This window comes from Corticium candelabrum, chromosome 2 (assembly GCF_963422355.1).
Source record: "Corticium candelabrum chromosome 2, ooCorCand1.1, whole genome shotgun sequence".
Classification (NCBI taxonomy): Eukaryota; Metazoa; Porifera; class Homoscleromorpha; order Homosclerophorida; family Plakinidae; genus Corticium; species Corticium candelabrum.
In genome coordinates, this window is record NC_085086.1 from 409,413 (window position 1) to 429,700 (window position 20,288).

At 41.5% G+C, this 20,288-nt stretch overlaps 3 protein-coding genes across 4 annotated transcripts in view; 2 read left to right on the plus strand and 1 right to left on the minus strand.

The window, feature by feature from the left end:
- Positions 1-8,619: 8,619 nt before the first annotated feature.
- On the plus strand, positions 8,620-13,730 carry LOC134198525 (serine/threonine-protein kinase Nek3-like). The gene is made up of 5 exons (XM_062667939.1): positions 8,620-8,697; positions 8,839-8,958; positions 9,020-9,118; positions 9,443-9,538; positions 13,008-13,730. Exons 2-5 carry the CDS (start codon positions 8,860-8,862, stop codon positions 13,473-13,475), a joined length of 762 nt encoding a protein of 253 aa, XP_062523923.1. The 5' UTR covers positions 8,620-8,697; positions 8,839-8,859; the 3' UTR covers positions 13,476-13,730.
- On the minus strand, positions 11,352-12,288 carry LOC134198228 (uncharacterized). Its single transcript, XM_062667587.1, has one exon. The coding sequence runs from the start codon at positions 11,871-11,873 to the stop codon at positions 11,352-11,354; it is 522 nt and encodes a 173-aa protein (XP_062523571.1). The 5' UTR covers positions 11,874-12,288.
- Positions 13,731-18,936: 5,206 nt separating the features above from the next.
- Positions 18,937-20,288, plus strand: part of LOC134198145 (cyclin-dependent kinase-like 1) — a 16,125-nt gene continuing 14,773 nt past the window's right edge. For both annotated transcript variants that reach the window (XM_062667484.1, XM_062667483.1), the window contains exon 1: positions 18,937-19,000. The gene's annotated coding sequence lies outside the window, so the exon portion shown is untranslated. The remainder of the gene's footprint in view (positions 19,001-20,288) is intronic.

Here is a 20,288-nt window from a genome sequence, read left to right on the forward strand (position 1 = left end):
TATTTGATGAATGCATCTCACAATACACTAGACTATTGTATTGGATGGATGCATCTCACAATACACTAGACTATTGTATTGGATGAATGCATCTCACAATACACTAGACTATTGTATTGGATGAATGCATCTCCCAATACACTAGACTATTGTATTGAATGAATGCATCTCACAATACACTAGACTATTGTATTGGATGGATGCATCTCACAATACACTAGACTATTGTATTGGATGGATGCATCTCACAATACACTAGACTCTTTTATTGGAGGGATGCATCTCACAATACACTAGACTATTGTATTGGATGGATGCATCTCACAATACACTAGACTATTGTATTGGAGAGACGCATTTGCACAACACACTAGACTATTGTATTGGAGGGATGCATCTCACAAATACACTAGACTATTGTATTGGAGAGGTGCCTCTCACAATGCACTAGACTATTGTATTGGAGGGGTGCATCTCACAATACACTAGACTATTGTATTGGAGGGATGCATCTCACAAATACACTAGACTATTGTATTGGAGAGATGCCTCTCACAATGCACTAGACTATTGTATTGGAGGGGTGCATCTCACAATACACTAGACTGTTGTATTGGATGGATGTATTTAGTGCTGATTCTGATTCCTAATTGCTGCAGGAATCTGTTGCAATTGTGTTAGCTAAACAGCCATACTTTCACGGTCTTGCTGAGTTCCATGAAGGACTAGCATGCAAAGAAGAGGCAAAATATGGTGAAGCGAAAGAAAGATTCAGAGTAACACACACACACACACACACACACACACACACACACACACACACACACACACACACACACACACACACACACACACACACACACACACACACACACACACACACACACACACACACACACACACACACACACACACACCGCACACCAAACAATGGCATTTGGACATTATCTGTCTCTAGATGGCATACGGAGGCATGAATGAAGCTGCCAAAAGTGGCGAAAAGTATTTCAAGCCAGTAGTAAATTGGATAGAAAAGACATGCGCCTAACGTGACAATATGATGCTCTTTGTAGGATGTATATTCCCGCATTCACAATGAACTTGTCCAAACAGAGAGAGACAATAACGTCATTTACAGTGACCTTATCCCACAACCTTCAGAAATCGCTCCGATTGGTCAAGCTGCTCTTGCCAAGCCAGCGCCTCTCACTTTGCCAGCATCTCAACATCAGGATTTGTTTGCTAAAATCGTGCCAATAACAGTGTACAATGCATTAGCAATCTGTGAGTCGAAGAAGAAGCCTTTGGTTCAGGCAGAGGTTGGAAAGTTGAGGAAAGCATCACAGATGCTGGATGGGTAAGGAGTTACCATTGTGGTTTAAGATGCAGTGATGATGCACAATTTGGTAGACGAGAGGACAGAAAGACTGATGATTGACTGATTGACAGACTAACAAACGGAGAAACAAAGCTGGCAAACAAAACATGGAGACATAAGACGGACAAATAGACAGACACTGAAGACAGACAGACAGACAGACAGACAGACAGACAGACAGACAGACAGACAGACAGACAGACAGACAGACAGACAGACAGACAGACAGACAGACAGACAGACAGACAGACAGACAGACAGACAGACAGACAGACAGACAGACAGACAGACAGACAGACAGACAAACAGACAGACAGACGGACGGACGGACGGACGGACGGACGGACGGACGGACAGACGGACGGACGGACGGACGGACGGACAGACAAACGGAGGTACGGACGAACAGATGGACACACTGGTAGACAGATAGACACTAGAGACAGACAAACAGGGAGACATTAGAAACAGACGGACAGGTGGATGGGCGAACAGACTAACAGACAGACAGACAGACAGACAGACAGACAGACAGACAGACAGACAGACACTTGAGACAGATAGACAGAGAGACACTTGAGGCAGACGGACGGATGGACAAACAGATAGACAGAGAGACACTAGAGACAGACAGACAGACAGATGTATGGATGGACAGACAGACGGATGGATAGATGGACAGACAGACAGACAAACAGACAGACACTAGAGACAGACAGACAGACAGACAGACAGACAGACACTGGAGACAGATGGATGGATGGATGGACAGACATAAAGATGGATAGACAGACAGACAGATAGACAGACACTAGAAACGGATGGATGGATGGATGGACAGACATAAAGGTGGATAGACAGACAGACAGATAGACAGAAAGACACTAGAAACAGAGAGACAGATAGACAGATAGACAAAGAGACACTAGAGACAGACAGACAGATAGACAGAGAGACAGACAGACAGACAGACAGACAGATGAACAGACAGACGAACAGACACTAGAGACAGACAGACAGACAAACAGACAGAAAGACAGACAGACACTAAAGACAGACAGATGGATGGATGGACAGACATAAAGATGGCTAGACAGACAGACAGACAGACAGAAAGACACTAGAGACAGACAGACAGATAGACAGATAGACAGAGAGACACTAGAGACGGACAGACAGAGAGACAGAGAGACACTAGAGACAGACAGACAGACAGACAGACAGACAGACAGACAGACAGACAGACAGACAGACAGACAGACAGATGGACAGACAGACAAACAGACACTAGAGACAGACAGACAAACAGATAGACAGGTAGACAGACAGACACTAGAGTCATACAGACAGACATATCCACAGAGAGACGCTAGAGACAGACAGATGGACAGACGTATGGACAGACAAACTGACAGACGGGCAAGCTATCAGATGGACAGTCAAGCGTAAGTGAAGAAATACGGTAGATAGAAAGCTGCAGGAAATTAACTAATTCAATAGTTTGTGCGTAGAACACTGTTTAGCTTGAACATTCCTTGCTGCTATCGAGGCCACGTCCGGCAACGAAGTTCCTTCGTCTCTTCCCAAGAAGGAGGCTGCTTTAAGAGAGAACGGAGGCGTATCAACCGTAGAGAAGTTGTTTCTCGATTTATCAGAACTCCAACAATTCCAAGCTGTGCAGGCAATCAATGGAATGGGATCAGTGGAAGATGACCTACCAGGAGGTATGAAAGCAGCACAAGAAGTCTGTTACTTGCTTACTAAATTATATAGGTATTTTTGTGTTATAGTGAAGCGCGCTTTAGCTGAATCATGCTGTTACAGTGGCAAGTGATATTTGTAAACAGCTGAATATAACATTCTGAAGTGAGTTTCTACAAGATTGAGTGCAGAGCTGATGACAATTGAACAGAGGGCAGACCACTGCTGAAAAAGAGGTTGCAATGGGAGAAGAGATCAAGGTTGGGAATAAAGCAGTAAATGAGCTAGAAGCTACGATCAACGCAGAAACTACAACTGAACAAGAAGCTACATCTGAAGAGGAGTTCTTAGATGCAGCAAATACACAGAATGTCAAGGAACAGAGTAAAGATGGTATTACCTATTTTTAATAATTTTTTATTTAATTTCTTGTTTATCATTTTAAAACTTAAATCACTTGAAGAAGGAAGCTGCAATCTGAATGACGAAGAGATGTCAAGTATGTGAACATATAGAGTCTTGTGATTATTTTGTGTAGATATACTTTGTGTGAACAGAATACAGACAGAATATAATAATACAATTATGTTTGAATATGATCATTGCAGGCATATGAACAAAAGACTCTTAGTAATATCTTGTTTCGCGTGTCATGATTACGTTTTCTTGTCTTTAGATTTAGAACCACCCAAGAACCTGACGACTGTCTAAACTCCATACACACCGAATTCATTTCAAACTCTATTTGTTCCTCTACTAATTCTATTATTTGCTCTACTGATTCTTTTTCTATTGTGGTTCGTCATGAAATCTACAAGCTGAAAACGGACACAAACGAGAATGTCTAGAGAGAGATTCATTAGCATAGGATTAACATTAATACACATGTAATTGTTTACTTTGCAAACTACCTGAGTTTTTTATATTTTGTAGGTATTTTAGTATTTCGTATTAGAAGATATGTGAGAAAGTGAACAGTATGTTCATAATCTTTTTCTCTCCTGTCCATGGGTGCATTTCTTTTGCCTCTTCTACTCTTCTGGAATAGAGGTGTCAGAAGAGAACAGAAGAGGTCGATCATGCGCAGTCTGATCAGAAGAGCCAAGCCAAAGAAATGACCAGAAGAGGACCAAGAAGAGCTGAGCATGCGCATTAATAGTTTTAGAGTACAGACGTACTCTAGTTGTGAAATTAATTAGCAAAATAAGGTTTTCACTAAAGAAATTGGATCTCTACTTGAAAAGGCGACTTCTACAACCGTTGTCTCCGTTTCTGGTGCCTCAAAGGGGGTCCTTGGAGAACACTCACTAGCAGCAGCTGTAGTTGTGGGACTTGATATTGCTGGAAGACCACTTGGTTTCCAAAGCAATGGAAGCGAAGGACGCTCGTACGGCTCCATCGATACGAGTGTGTTTAATGCGCATGTCTCACAAGTCACGAGACCTCTTCTCTTCTGCCTCTTCCGCCTTTGGGCCAGAAGAGCCAGAAGAGGTCTCGTGACTCTTCTAACACTTTAGAAGAAGGGGGGAGAAGCAAAAGAAACGACCAGAAGAGGTCGCGTGACTCTTCTGGCCTCTTCCAGAAGAGCAGAAGAGGCAAAAGAAATGCACCCCATGTTACACTCAATGGGCGTCTACTGCAGTGGTTACAAAACAGTTGAAAGTTTTTAGGGACATTGTGTTGTGAAATTACTGGAACAGTTTTGAGATGTGGTTTCGCGTAGCCAGACCCCTCCCGCTTACATCCTTCCGCCTACATTTTTCCTAGACTCGTACTCAGTCCTCCTCCGGCAAGTGGAACAAAAAGCGCGTGCCAAAACGCGAGGAGGAGGACTAGGTACGAGTCTACATCCTTCCGCCTGCTTTCTCGCCTGTAGGCGAAAAAAAAACTAGAATCTTGCGCACGCTATGAGATTACTCATTCTTGCGGGCGCTGCTGTCTGTTCACCATAAGCGTGAACTTTGAAATTCATCAATATCTCTGCTGTTTAGTGGACTTTCGCGATGATCTCGGTGTCATTAGAAACCGCTAGGTCTGGCATTTCTGTTTATCAAATTATCTAAGCCCTTTCTACAAACGAAACGGAAGGATAGTACTTATGCATATCAAACACAAACGCCTAGAGCAATGGCTATTATCCAATTATCTTGTAAGACCAACGGATCAGCAACTGGAACCATTTAAGATAATTGGTATAACATGGTCCAACTGGGGCAGCTCTTAGTGCTCTAATGTGCACACCTGGTGTGACCTCTACTTCATTACTCACTTCCGAGTTCACGCTTATGGCGAACAGACAGTAGTTTCCTAGTCGCGCCAGATTCGATCAGTTCAGGAGTCAGTGGGATTCTTTTCTACTGACAAAAATTGGCATACAGACATTGAACTTGATAGCTATATTTTGTAAATAAAAAGGGCGCTGGACGTGCACGGTCTGTACGTGCGAGTGAGTGAGAGAGAGTTGAACTTCACAGAAACTTCGACACTGTACGGCCCCACTTTGGGTTGCTCATGACAGATGTCACCGTGTGGCGCCCACTCTGGTCGCATGCACACAGATGTGGAGGTATGCTTCATTGATCCATGCAGACGCTCTAACCGATTGGACCATTACGCCGGCGCCGACAGCTCTTCTCAAAACAAGGTATATATAAAAAAACTAGTGGATTTTCCCGGTTTATTGGCGCTTGCAAACTAAAAAATTCCTGATATATTTATCTACATAGAAATAATAATAATAATAATAATAATAATAATAATAATATCAAAATGTGCAGTGTAGGCCTGGAGACAGTCGACCACATTGTGGCAGGCTGTAGTGCTTTGGCACCGACGGACTACACTGATCGACACAATCAGGTGGCCTCCATCATTCACTGGGATGTTTGTCGCCATTTGGGGTTCCAGTGGAGAGCAGATGGTACCGGCATCATCCTGATAGCCTTGTGGAGACGAATGACATTACTATGATGTGGGATACCACCATCCCCACTGCCAAGAAGATCAAAGTCAATCGTCCAGACATCTGTCTCAGAAATAGGAAGACAAACACTTGTCTTCTTATTGATATCAGCTGTCCTGCTGATGGCAACATTGGCAAGAAACATGCTAAGAAGTTGGCGAAGTACAGCGACTTGAGGGTGGAGATAAGCCGCATGTGGCATTGTCAAACACTGGTGGTTCCGGTGGTCTTGGGAGCTTTGGGCACAGTGCACGCAGGTATTGCACGGTGGCTGGACATTATTCCAGGTCATCACAATCTGCAGCACTTACAGAAAACAGTGCTTCTGGGATCTACTCGTATCCTTCGTAAAGTCATGTCTTCTTTCTAGACAGCCGTGATGGTCTAAGTACTTCTGAAGCAGGGTTTGCTTCCGGTACTTGTAATAGACTTTACAAACCAGACTGATCTGGTTGAGCACGACACACTCAAACCACAACTGGTGTAGTTCCCTCAAAAGGGCAACATAAAACACACGCACATGTAGACAAATGACATAACTAACACACAAAATCACTTAACCTACACGAAAATTCTTGCCGGGAATGGGAATTGCATTACTGCTAAAGCCACACCAGGGTACTGTCGAGACAGTCAATTGCTCATGACATTTGGAAGAACGTTGATTTATCTCTATCTGAGTTTAGGCGCGAGGCCGCAAGTTTGGCATACCATTGGTTGTTTGAACCAGCTAGTAGTAGTAGAATTAAAATCAGTACTAGAAGACTTGTTTTCAGTAGATTGATGCCATGTAGTTATATTACTAGTTTGTTTGTTTGTTTGTCTGTTTGTTTCTGTTTTTGCACCGTTACTGTTAATTAGTGCGACGTCAGATTATAATAAAATAATAATTATAATAATAATTGCCATCTACTATATCCAATCCGTGTCCAGAATAACTACGTCTAACTACTAGCAATGCCAGTCCTCTCACAAGTTAATTTCATATAAATAAATGCCCATTACCACTTCCATTCTGTCAGACGGATTGGCGCGCCGACGATGCGAGATGGATGCAAACTCGACGCGTGCGCTCGAACTCGACTCGCCAGGAACCCCCCTCCAAAATTCGATGATGTATTTCCTCCGTCCGACGGTCCGCCCGTCACGGAAGTTAAATTCTAAAAGCATTCGACAAGGAAAGAGTCTATAGCCGCTGATGCCGTCGCGAGCAGAGCAGCCGTTAAATTTTTCACGCGTACCATGCAGCTCAATAGACATCTAGATCTAAACTTTACATGCAGCCTGGCGACAAGCGTATAACCATGCCATAATCTGGCACATGCATCACATATATCATATACTTGTATGATATCTGTCTGTCATGGCCATCTACATTATACAATCTTACCTAATTAATTAAACAGCCGAGATATTGACAACAGCCCGGATACACTTACGCTTACATTTTGTTTTTAAAACTTAACGACTAAACAACTTAATTAAAATTGACTATTGTTTAAAACAGATTCTGCTCAACTAGAATTTTAATCTAACTTAAAAATTGTTTTCTTGTCCAACTACAGATGAGTCTAAGAACGATTCGTTAACGTGTAATAGTTCTAGTGATATTTTTACTTGTGCATTAGTTATTTGAAGTTGTTGCTATGCAAAATTTGAAGTTGTTGCTATGGAAACAACCTACTAACGAAAAGATTCAGAATTCATCACTAATCACTGCAACATATGGTTGCTATGCGGTTTGCTCATACGGGGATTTAATATTTAATTTTTATTAAAGGAGCCGTATGTAGCCTCGCATCCCGGTTCGCGAAAGCTACCGCAAACGGCGATGAAAATGCTTCATGAACTTCCGTCGCCCATTCTTTTGTATTGTAGCTAGGGATTGTGTGTACTTGACAACCAAGAAACACCTTTATTAACTGAATGCCACCTACAGTCAACTATTCGCACGTCCCATATGCAAACATGTCAATTATTTCCTCTACATCCGTTGAGTAATTTCTTTAGAGAAATGCTAGACTACTCAGCCTATCCTATTTGTCTCATAGTAGACCTCAAATATTTATTGAGACGGGTGTACTTACTGAAATTAACGTTTGCAGGTAAAGTCAAGCGGACAGTGTGCACCAGAGTCGAAGGCGACAGTTAGTGTTGAATGTAAACTATAGCGAGGCTACAGTCATAGTTGCAGACGATTTACACGCATTTCCGGGTAAGGCAGTGGGACGTTAGAAAATATTGATATCAAACTGTATGACATCTCATACTTTGTTGCGAATGCGTACAATGATGACGTGACTCACGTGACTGACTTTCTACAACTCCGTCGTGTTTCCGCTCGAATTGTATGGTTAGCAGTACAATAAAAATTTAATTAATTTACAATACTGTAAGTATCTGTTATAGACTTTTATTTTTATCCATTAGTCAATGACAAGGAAAAGGTAATTTAGTAGCCAACAAAGTTTTTTATTTAAAACTTTTAATTGAAGCTGTGCTTACAAAGCCGAGCTCTGCACGTGACTCACGTGACTCAAGCAGCTAAATTTATGAATGACATAGGCGCATGCGTACAATAACACGTTTGAATTTGAGGTCCCTACCCGCGAGTTTGAGCTTTAGACTGTCATCGCGTTATATAGAGCATTTGTTAGTAAGTTTATTTGAGTAGTAATGTAATATTTATGGTGATAAAGTGTGAGTTTGTTGTGTGAGAGTGTCGTGTTGAGTGATTTCTCGTTTGTGAGTGAAATTGTAAAGATATGTTGTGATTGATGTGTTGATGTGATGTTAGGATGAGTGAGACACGCCAGACATGGATAGGAGACTAGCGTTGGCAGTAATGTACAACAAAGTTGATGAGGTGGAAAGTCTTTTGAAGTCAGGCGCTTCACCTGATGCTTGTTGTGTTGATGTATGTTATTGACTGAGTGACTCGTTTAATTGTTTGTTGATAACAACTCAGTCTATTGTAGCGATGGCCTGTACTTGTGACAGCTTGTATGAATGGCTACAATTCCATTGTACAGAATTTGTTGCAGAAAGGAGCAAATGTTAACAAAACTGCTCCTAATGTAAGTGTTGAGAGTGAATGAATGAATGAATGAATGAATGAATGAATGAATGAATGAATGAATGATTGAATGAAAGAAAGAAAGAACTTTAACATTTCAACTGAACGGTTTTCGGGTTTAGCTGAATCAGATAGTGTGACATAGGGCTCTTGACCCTGGTTAGTTTCTTGTAGACATATATCTGTTGTGATGGCAATATCTCTCAAATATATATAAATGAATGAATGAATGAATAGAATGATATTTCAATGATGTAATGAGATTTGTGATAAGACGGATATTACATTAAATAAAAATAATAAAACACAATTATTGTTATTGCAGGGTTGCACTGCTTTAATATCTGCAGCAGTTCATGGTGATGATTCACTAATTGCTATGTTATTATCAGCTAATGCTGATGGTAATCTGAAGGATGAAGTGAGTGTTTGTATTTGTTCTTGTTGTATGTGTTGATGTGATGTATGAGATGTTATGTACTAATAATAAATGTATTAAATTGAATATTATTATAATTTTATTTAATTAATAGAAAGTGGAGAAACGTAAACAATTTATAGAAATTTGTTTTATATTTATTGGTTGGTTTTAAATAAATTATTATTTATATGTATGTATGTATGTATGTTTGTTTGTATGTATGTATGTATGTATGTTTGTTTGTATGTATGTATGTTTGTTTGTCCTTTTGTTTGTCTGTAGTTTTCCTGTCTCTCGGTTTGTTTGTGTTTTTGTCTGTCTGTTGTAGATCGTTTATTGTAAACATCAAAGCTAATACGGTAAACGTTATATCACTATAACAAATTAGTAACTGAAAGTTCAATATAAATGACCATTGTGTAGGATTTATGTCTGTCTGTCTGTCTGTCTGTCTGTGTGTCTGTTAGTGTGTCTCTGTTTGTCTGTCTGTATGTCTGTCAGTCTACTAGTGTGTCTGTCTGTCTGTCTGTATGTATGTATTTATGTCAGTGTGTCTGTTTGTCTGTCTGTCTCTATGTCTGTCAGTGTGTCTGTCTCTGTGTCTGTCAGTGTGTCTGTCTCTATGTCTGTCAGTGTGTCTGTCTGTCTGTCTGTCAGTGTGTCTTTCTGTCTGTCTGTATGTATGTATGTATGTCAGTGTATCTGTCTGCCTATCTGTCAGTGTGTCTGGTTGTCTGTCTGTCTGTGTGTAGCTGTCTGTCTATATATCTGTCAGTCGGTTGGTCTGTGTGTCTATTTGTCTGTCAGTGTGTCTGTCCATCTGTCAGTGTGTCTGTTTGTTTGTCAGTGTGTCTGTCTGTCATTGTCTCTGTGTGTTTGTCTTTCAGTGTGTCTGTCTGTCTGTCTGACTGTCTGTCTCTCAGTGTATCTGTTTGTGTATCAGTGTGTGTGTGTGTGTCTTTCTGTCTGTCTGTGGTCTGTTTGTTTGTATGTATGTCTGTCTGTTAGTATTTCTGTCTGTCTGTCAGTGTGTCTGTTCATGTGTCTGTCAGTATATCTGTCTGTCTGTCTGTCTGTCTGTCTGTGTGTCTATCAAATATATTCAAAACATAAACTAGGATACAATATCAATAAACCCTAATTACTTGTGTCTATCAAGTGTTCCTAAAACAACTACATACTACAAAAGAGACAGAGATGTCCCTGTCTAAATCTAGTTGGTTTGACTGCGACAGTAACTCCAGAGAGAAGTAAGGAAAGGAGGGTAGACGGAGAACATGGGAGGGTGGATGAGAACATTGACCAGAATACGAAAGAAACGGCGACATGATGACTGACAATCCAGAGAGAACAAGTAGAAACTGCAAGAGCAGATTTGGTTGCAACAACAACTCTAGAGTGCAGTGATGGAGGGAAGGTAGACAGAGAAGACGGGCAGGTGGGTGAGAACATGGAACATCAAACATAACAAACAACAACACAATGACTGACAATTCAGATAGAACAAGTAGAAGCTTCGTGAGCAGGTTTGGCTGCGACAACAAGTCCAGAGAGCAGCGACAAAGGGAGGGAAGATGGAGACGATAGATGATGATGAGTGAATGAGAACATTGGACAGCAGACAAAAGAAGTAACGACACTATGAATGACAATCCAGAGTCGGTGCAGACATGTAGCCAAGTGAGACAATAAACAAACAAATACATACTACCTAACAGCAACAGGTAGGATCCATAAACGGGCAGCAATGGTCACTGAAATGGTAGCAGCCGAAGCTGCACACGTCAACTCAAACCTCCTGTCGTCTTTGTCTTTAGTTGAAGTCATGTAAAAGCCCTCCTCCATGTTTACAACTAAGAAGATGGTATCCGTCTTTGTCGAGAACTTTCCCACATTCACAGTATGACAGCCAACCTCCAAATGGCATCGGGCAACCCATCCTCAATAGAGCCGCTAGGTCAAACTCGATGTGGTTGAATGCAAGCTTTTCTAAGGATGGAACCGCTTCTAGCCATGAGCCAGTAACTTTTCCTTGAACGGATCTTAAACGAGCCTTGTCTTTGGCATCACCAGCTGTCTGTAGACACATCTCGACTCTGCTTGAAAAGACTTGGGCAGAGAGACGGTGCTGAAGCTTTGTGTGGTTGACAAGTAGATCACAAAGTTCTCTCACTTGAGAAACGTTACCATGACCAAGAGAATCGTTAAGGTGACTCCCAAAGAGTTGGAACCTTTTAGGCAAAGTAGCTGCAGAATGAGCCCAACTTGCTAGATATGCCGCAGAGGCAACATCTTTTACAGACGTCAAGCCTAAACCTCCATATTTCACAGGCATGTTACATTGACTCCATTTTGATTCAGTGATGGATTAAAGTGATAGAATAGCCTTGAAGGTGTCATGAGTTTGGTTTTTGATGGTTGCAAGAATGCAGGAGGCACAGATCTAGCTAAATGGTTCGTTCTTGAGACATGACAGTGACGCAAGAGTAACATTGAGCATTGAGCATCACCCAACTGGCATATCTTGTCACAAAGAAGTTGACCCGACTCAACAAAAGATATGCAATGTGATGAAACAAATGAAGAGCATCCAATAGGACAGCCGAGTACTACTGTCCCTACATTTGTGCTGGGCATGGAAGAAAGAGATGAGTCAGAAGGAGGTAGGAACACCTCACACTTACTATCAGCTACCAGAAGGCCAATGATAGCTGATAGTGACTTGAAATCATCGAGAGCTTTGAGGGCATCTTCCTGAGGACCATGAATGAAGACATCATCTAAATATGCCAGAATTATCACATTTTTGTTGTTTTTTTTTTGGACCTTGTCTAGTATAGCATGAGTACACACACACACACACACACACACACACACACACACACACACACACACACACACACACACACACACACACACACACACACACACACACACACACACACACACACACACACCTATATCAAGTATCTCAAGTGAAGGAGCATCAGCGGCAAAGAGTGAAGACAGGAGCAACAATGTAACATCTTATAGATTGGGCTGTTTTGTTATTGTCAAAGCCACAACTGAGATTTGTCAAAATCGACAACTCAGTCTATCATACATAGAGACAGACAGACAGACAGACAGACAGACAGACAGACAGACAGAAAGACAGGCAGACAGACAGACAGAGAAATGGGTAATCCAATAAGCATGCGAGCATATTTGCATTGCATAGAGACAGACAGATTGAGACATTGTTGTTTGGTAATGTGACAGTTACATATCAATGAAATTAAGTTTTCCATACCTAAAATTGTAGGGATTCAAGTGCAGTCAGAAAATTGTAATAGATCAGTAACAAATATCAGTAGACAAATGAAATGGAACAGACGTGCTATTGTTATCTATAGACAGAGATGCACATCACAGTAACTTTTATTTTTGTATTTGCTGTTATTTGCATTACTTTGTTGTGTTGTCATAGCAACCTAAGGAGATTCTGCACGGTGACATCTGTCCAAGGAACATCCTGGTTACAGCAACGATGAGAGCCAAACTGGGTGATCTAGGAGCTGCTCGTTTTCAAGATGCTTCACTTTCGGTTGGTCTGCTCAGTCCACTATACACACCTCCTGAAAGACTTGATGTTCCAACTTTACCAAAAAGCAACAAGACCGACGTGTATAGCATGGGGGTGACCCCATGTGAGCTCTTCACTTCTCTTCTACCAGATCGTGAACAAAGGATGGATCAAGTCTTACTCATCCGTCAAATAGATGTCTGCGCTTTATGTAAGCACTTGATGAGAGATGATCCTGCCACACGACCAACAGCAACAGAAGCCCGTCCTATTATTAGTCGTATTCGCTATACAGACGAGTATAAAGCATGTCCTCCTAAACAAATGGTAAAGGGCAAGATGGATGGAATAGCTGATGTCACTCTCGTTTAGTCCATTTGGTGAAGTTGACATTTGATTGAAGCATGTGTTTGTTACTTGACACCATTTATATGTTGTTACAAGGTATTCACTTAGCAATAGCAATATCTTTAGCTTTGAAGGATCACATTGTATTTTGTTATCTCATTGGTCAAACATTGTAGAACTAGCGTGTTTTATTGTTTGAAGTTTGACATTGTTATTCAGTATTTGTAGGTTTGATGTGTATCACCTAGTCACGTGACATTATAATGTCAGAGCATCTAGCGTGTTCGTTGCACTTGTGTATAGATTGACAACAATAGATAGACAGTGATGTTCAATCAACACCAAACCAACAGATGCAATTAATACTGTTATAAGCAGCACAGGCGCGGCCCTGGCCCTACGGTGGGGTGCTTCCCGAGACTGAAAGTTTATGTTGTTGTATGTCTCAAAGAAATTTTACACGTATGCCGTAAGTGTCTCTAAATCAAGGATTTTGACTATTCCTGCAATAAATTATTAATTAATTAACTAATTAGAATAGAAGAAAACCTTGACAACTGTAGCGGCAGTAGAGGGAACCTATATATAATAAGACACTAGCAGCGCAGAACAATTAACTTAAGCAAATCTTAGGATAGGAAATATGTGAAGTTGACTAAGGGACAGCCATACAGCTGACCTGGGTTTTCACTCTCTGCTGCAAACTGCAAACAATAGGCATGGTAAACAAAATCCTCCATTGCAGACCGGTGAACAAATTAACCATGGGAATAAGTCAAGCCATCTCCGTTGGAATGTAGGTCTCTTTCCATCACTCTGCAATCTAGCTTCAATTGAAACTGACTGTCTGGTTGAAAGTGATGGTTGATTAATTAACTTACATTTATTAGTTGTGGTAAAGTTTCTTGAAGCGGTAGGCTTCCATACTGGCAATCCACTATCACTGAAACTGTGCCAAAATTAAAAAGCTGCACAACCAGAAACTGCCAACGCACTACCAGACCCTTCCTGGAAAACACTCTTCAACTCGCTATCAGGTACGCAGGGCCGGATCCAGAGGGGGTTCAGGGGGTTGAAACCGCCTCTTTTCCAATAGGCGTGGTTCAACAATTTCATATGATTTCACTAGAAAAGAGTAAATTAGTAATGGTATAAATAACTGCTACCAGGTGAACCCCCTCTTTCAAAAATTCCTGGATCCGGCCCTGGGTAGGCTACTCCGAGTCTTGTTCTGCAGAGCAGGTCCGGCCTCGGAAACGTTCTGTGCGATTGCAATGTTTAGACCAAACAGAATGCCATCAGTATCTGGCCCTAGCTAGAGTGGTTCAGCAGAGTCAAGCCAACGCGCTTTACCTGCATTTGCAATGGATGGACTTCCGACACCAGTTTCACACAGACGTTTTGCTGGTGAAAGAACGCTTTCCAATGTTCTTTGTCCCCGAACAGGACGCTACGGCAATCGTTGTTTCTTACCCATTTGCAGCTAACATCCAGGTGTGACAACTGTAGCCTCGAGGAGCCAGACTACTAACTGCTTGTGTGGGGATGCTTCCTGGGCCTAGTGAGAAGCATGCCAGGGCCGCTCCTGGATAAGCGTATACACTCTTCTCAAGTTCGTTGTTTGAATTATCCCATGCATTTCACAATTTTAATAGTAGAGTTTATATATAATTATTTTGCTAAATACAAGTGTCTTTGACTTCTCGACAAATACATATAATAGTGTAAAGTATAAAAGTGAGCAAAAGTTAGAAGCTCTAAACATGCAAACAAGAAAATACTTTCTACGCGTTTCCGTAATAGTAAAATAGTAATAATTGTTATCATGTGTTCTAATCTAATAAAAATACACTTTAGTCGTTCGTCAAGTTTGGATACGCTACTCCGTCAAGTTCTTGATCTTTTTACTCGTTTTTTCAACGAGCCGAGAAATATTGACATACTTGTCTCCTAGAGAGTAGACAGGTCAGCACAACAAGAACAACAACAACAACAACAACAACAACAACAACAAAAGCAGACATGCTAATACAACAAAAACAACAACAAGTAAAGGAAACAGGTCAGCACAACAACAACAACAATAACAAAAGCAGACAGGCTAATACAACAAAGAAACAACAACAACAACAAGTAAAACACTAAGGTCAGTACAACAAGAACAACAACTAGTTAATTAGACAATTTGTAATTTTCGTAAGCAATAAGTTGCAGTTTGTGCTTGTCTTGCATGAACGTACAGGTTTGTGGCTAAATATTACGCTCTTGTGCAACAAAATTGTGCATTTGGTAATAATGCACTGAGGCAAAAATTATTGGAGGCCACAGCACTGTTCATGGGCGTGTACCTAATAGTACATTTAATAATTGGTCAAACAGTCCATTTTTCAGTGCCCTACAGAACCTCTCAGTCAGTCCAACATGCTCTGAATCATCTATTAATTGCAAGTGGAATGGCAAACATTAGTATATATGCATATAGTATAGATGTAATACTGATATACACTGCACATTACACGCAAGGAGTCTTGAAGTCTACATCTGCTGACAGCGATTTAGCTACAGCCGGAACGTGAATGGGACCCGTGCAGGCCAGCACTTCAGCAGTTACAGCTTCTACATCTGCTGCAAATATAGTTGCATGCAGAATGGCAGTATACACAGAGGTAGGAGCAGACCTCCAATTTACTGAAGTTGGTCGGGTCGTTTTCATCCAGTTCAGTACCTCCCCGAATCCTCTGTTGTAGTATCCTAGTAACTACCGGTATCTAATAGTTATTGTATTGACAAGAATTAATGAGTTGTGTTATGTTAATCCACTTTCTGTGTTGTCTTCCCTTGTATTGAACAATTGTTTGTGTCTCTATACATTCCTAGGTATATATGCGTCTGCCCTAGCTTGGCCCCCTCGGTTCCTACGCCTAGATATGTTATGTCTTGCATAGGCCGGACTACAGAAGTGCCCGTGCATGCATAAAGTGCAAACGTAGAAAGGACCAACCATGTAATCAGTATACACTGCATTCAAACTAGAGCATTTGGGAGTGAAGCAGAAAGACTCTAGGGCTAGCTATGTTCCCTCTGGCTCGGTAGCTACTAAGTAGTTCTCTTAATAGACATGCAGGCATTGGGTGAGTAACTTCATCTGTACTTATCAGGCGGTATCTGGACCTCACCTAAAATTGTTTACAACTTACCGTGTACACACGCTGCAAGGTGAACGACTGCAATCGATTTGCGCGTCAAACATTTCCGCAGACGCATCTCGCACTTGTTCTTGTACGTCCTTCCGTCCGAAGCACACACCGGCTTACTCTTCTCCGGACATTCCGTGTCGCAGACGCACTTGTGCTCGAGAGTAACGCCATCGGAAATACACGTTTTGCCTCTACCGCAGTAAGTGTTGCCACACGTGTCTGTAATCATGAAAGTCAATTGCGAAACAAACGCAATGTGTTGCAAAACGTGTTTACTCACCAACTAGCAAGATGGCCGAACAACCACACAAGAAGTGGGCGAAAAAGGAAAGCTCTTAGTTAGCAATGAGATATATCACTAGCTAGTGTTGTTTTCTACCTTTACAGCGTCCTGTTTCCACTCTCTGCATAATGATCGTCCATACCGGGTCGTCTGGTAGTCTCTCCGACGAGACACATTGTAGGCCTTTAGCGCACACACCGGCGCGATTGTCGACACCTCCACATCTCTGGCCTTCACGTTTGCGACAGACGTGACAGCAACGACAACGGTCAAACGCAAGTCCCGCTCCTTTACACATCTCTTTTGTCAGACGAGGACAAGCGGAACGATTACAACGCCTACACGCTTTGCCGTACGTTGAGGTGATCAGAACTGCGAGACTTGCACAGATAATATAGAAATACACGCGTATTCTCATGGTGGGAAACTAATTAGTCAACAGGCGCACGAATGATGTCTAGAAGACGGCAAGTACTGCGGCTATTTGATGGGAAGCGTTTAGAGATCGTAATCTAATTCTCACTACATATCAACGTCTTTTCTACACATGATTGGTCAAAGTTGATTAGCCACGTGATCAGCTAGCCATCAACACGACGGCGGCTAGAGTGTACATGCAACATGCTGCTTGGGTAATGCAGAGCAGTACATTGTCACCCTGCACGTTGATAATGAATGGATGTCTGCGTACCACGCATTTTGCGGAGGGCTGGCGCGTGCTCGATGAACACAATTAGAAACAGAGGCACGCGAGACAAACCGCGTTAGTGCTACCTTCTTAGCTAGGCAACCATGTAACAAAAGATATTCCTCCTATGACGTCATTCTAGACGCGTATTTGCTGTAGATACGTAAACTATGCTGAGAAGGTTTGTACGGTTGCTACAAAGCTAGTTCACGTATGACGAAATCTTAGCATTTCGTCTTCCTTCAATAGTCTAGAAACTTGAAAAGATCACGCCCACATCTCGAATCTCAAGTGTGTCCTGCCGTCTAACAATTCAACTTTAATTCGCCACTGCAAATGAGATGATGTAGAAACAGCATGGATTTACAGATGTGTTGTGTTAGCAATGCTCAGCAGTATTACATAGCCTCGTACACAGCCCCTCTTGCAACGCCACAGTATTACGTAGCCTCGGTCTCCCAGGCTCGTGTAGCGCCAATTCAAAAGATATTGAATCGGCGCTACAAGGGTCTGGGCGGCCGAGGCTAACTGCATGCGTGCGTGCATTGAGTGTATGCATGCATTAAGTGATATTACTTTTACAAATGGGCATAAAAATTACACTAAAAATTCATGTTCTAATAGCTAACGTAAGGTGACGTTGACGAACTGCTGGCTACACTTACACGCCGGTAATTCATGGTTGTACATGTTCTCATGTAGATCTACATCAAACTGTTGGTCTGTACACGCCCATGCACACCTGCATGAAGTGTAAGCCCATGTAGCAAATCCTACGTCCCCTACTGACTACTTATCTTGATAACTATCTATGGTACTCACTTAAATTTCGTTTAGACGTCAGACGACATTTGAACGTTTAGTCTAATAAATCTCATTTGTAGATAGTAAATGACCGTGTCCGATAGATTTGGCAATTAAGGAATCTAGCATGGCTGTCTATACGAGCTCTCTTTGTAATAACAAATTAATCGTTATTAGGTAACTTTATCGCATCATGTACCGTAATAGTTTATGACGTAGTTCTCACCAGGGGTAAACAAGCACACAAACAACCTCCAAAGATATACAAAAATCCTAAACATAATTGCAACGTATACCCTGCATACCGATCTCTAACGGTTTTGTCAATATCTAATATTATCCCCATACCTCTTACTACTAAGCTCGTTTTTCTAGAGCGTTATCATTCAGTGAAGATCTAGTTAGCTAATGTGCGCGCGTGCATGCATAGTTAGCTAGGCGTGGGCTCTAGAGGGATCATTAGATAACTATGTGGGATGCTTTTGGCCCAAAGCTCATCGTGGCAATTTCCTTTTGCGACGCCACAGCCCGCAGCTAGTGCTCGCAGAATTGAACGAGAAAGCACGTGTTTGATCTAGTATGGTGATTCTACAATACTATACGTGTGTACAAAATTTTGCCTCTAATCACTAGCCAATTAATTTAATGTTTTGGTTTTGAGAAAGTACTTTAGGTAATGCGATATCTGTTGACGTATTTGTGATCTAATATGTTGTCATAGTGCAAAGTCATGCAGAGTTGAGATAATGAAAGTGAACGTAACTACCTGTACTATAAATCAATCATACTTAGTAACACATGATACATTTATACACCTAATTTTAGAAAGTACAGATGCACATATGCTACTTGAGATATGATAAGATATAGAGAGAGAGACAGACCAACAGACAGACAGACAGACAGACAGATTCATTTATTATCATCAAAACTCTACGTATGTACAGGAAACTTTCAAATATCTACCAGTCCTTCATAACTAAGCAAATTATAACACATTAATGGACTTGGCCTACAACAGACAGACAAACAGACAGACAGACAGACACTCAACTCAACTTTTCAGCAGTGCAACTAAGGTCATCACGAGAAAAATCTCAGCTCTGACAAATGACATTGGCTGTAATGTAGATTGCTCTACCCAGTTTTTCAGTCACTAGGTTGGCTCCGGATAGTCTGCATTGTTCTCTTTTAAGTGTTACATGTTTTTTTTGTTTTTAAGATCTAGTCCTAGCAAACTCTCGTAGTTACAGAACTCTAAATAGTTACCTTGGTAGCATTGTATTATTATATAGATGTATGTTTGAAATAAATTTTATTTGACAGACAGACAGACAGACAGACAGACAGACAGACAGACGAACAGACAGACGAACAGACACACAGACAGACAGACAGACGAACAGAAAGACAGACACATAGACACACGGACGGACAAACAGACAGATAGACAGACATAACAGACATATAGACATACAAACGGACATACAGACAGACCTGACAGACAGACAGACAGAAACACAGAAAAACAGATAAACAGACAGACAGACAGACCGACAGACAGACAGACAGACAGACTGACTGACTGAGTAGTTTTTAGTGCCTAGATGGTGTATAATAGTTCAATGTTTTGAAAATATATGTAGTGACAGACAGAGAGACAGAGATACACACACACACACACACACACACACACACACACACACACACACACACACACACACACACACACACACACACACACACACACACACACACGTACGCACGCACGCACGCACACGCACGCACACGCACGCACACACACACACACACACACACACACACACACACGAGTTAATTTATTTCTGTTTTTTAACTTTAGATAA

Excerpts from the sequence above, each read along its gene's own strand:
- LOC134198525 (XM_062667939.1), top strand. The coding sequence starts at position 8,860 with ATGGATAGGAGACTAGCGTTGGCAGTAATGTACAACAAAGTTGATGAG. Across the intron at positions 8,959-9,019 it reads CTGATGCTTGTTGTGTTGAT|CGATGGCCTGTACTTGTGAC; the intron begins GTATGTTATTGA and ends AGTCTATTGTAG. Across the intron at positions 9,539-13,007 it reads ATGGTAATCTGAAGGATGAA|CAACCTAAGGAGATTCTGCA; the intron begins GTGAGTGTTTGT and ends GTGTTGTCATAG.
- LOC134198228 (XM_062667587.1), bottom strand. The coding sequence starts at position 11,873 with ATGCCTGTGAAATATGGAGGTTTAGGCTTGACGTCTGTAAAAGATGTT.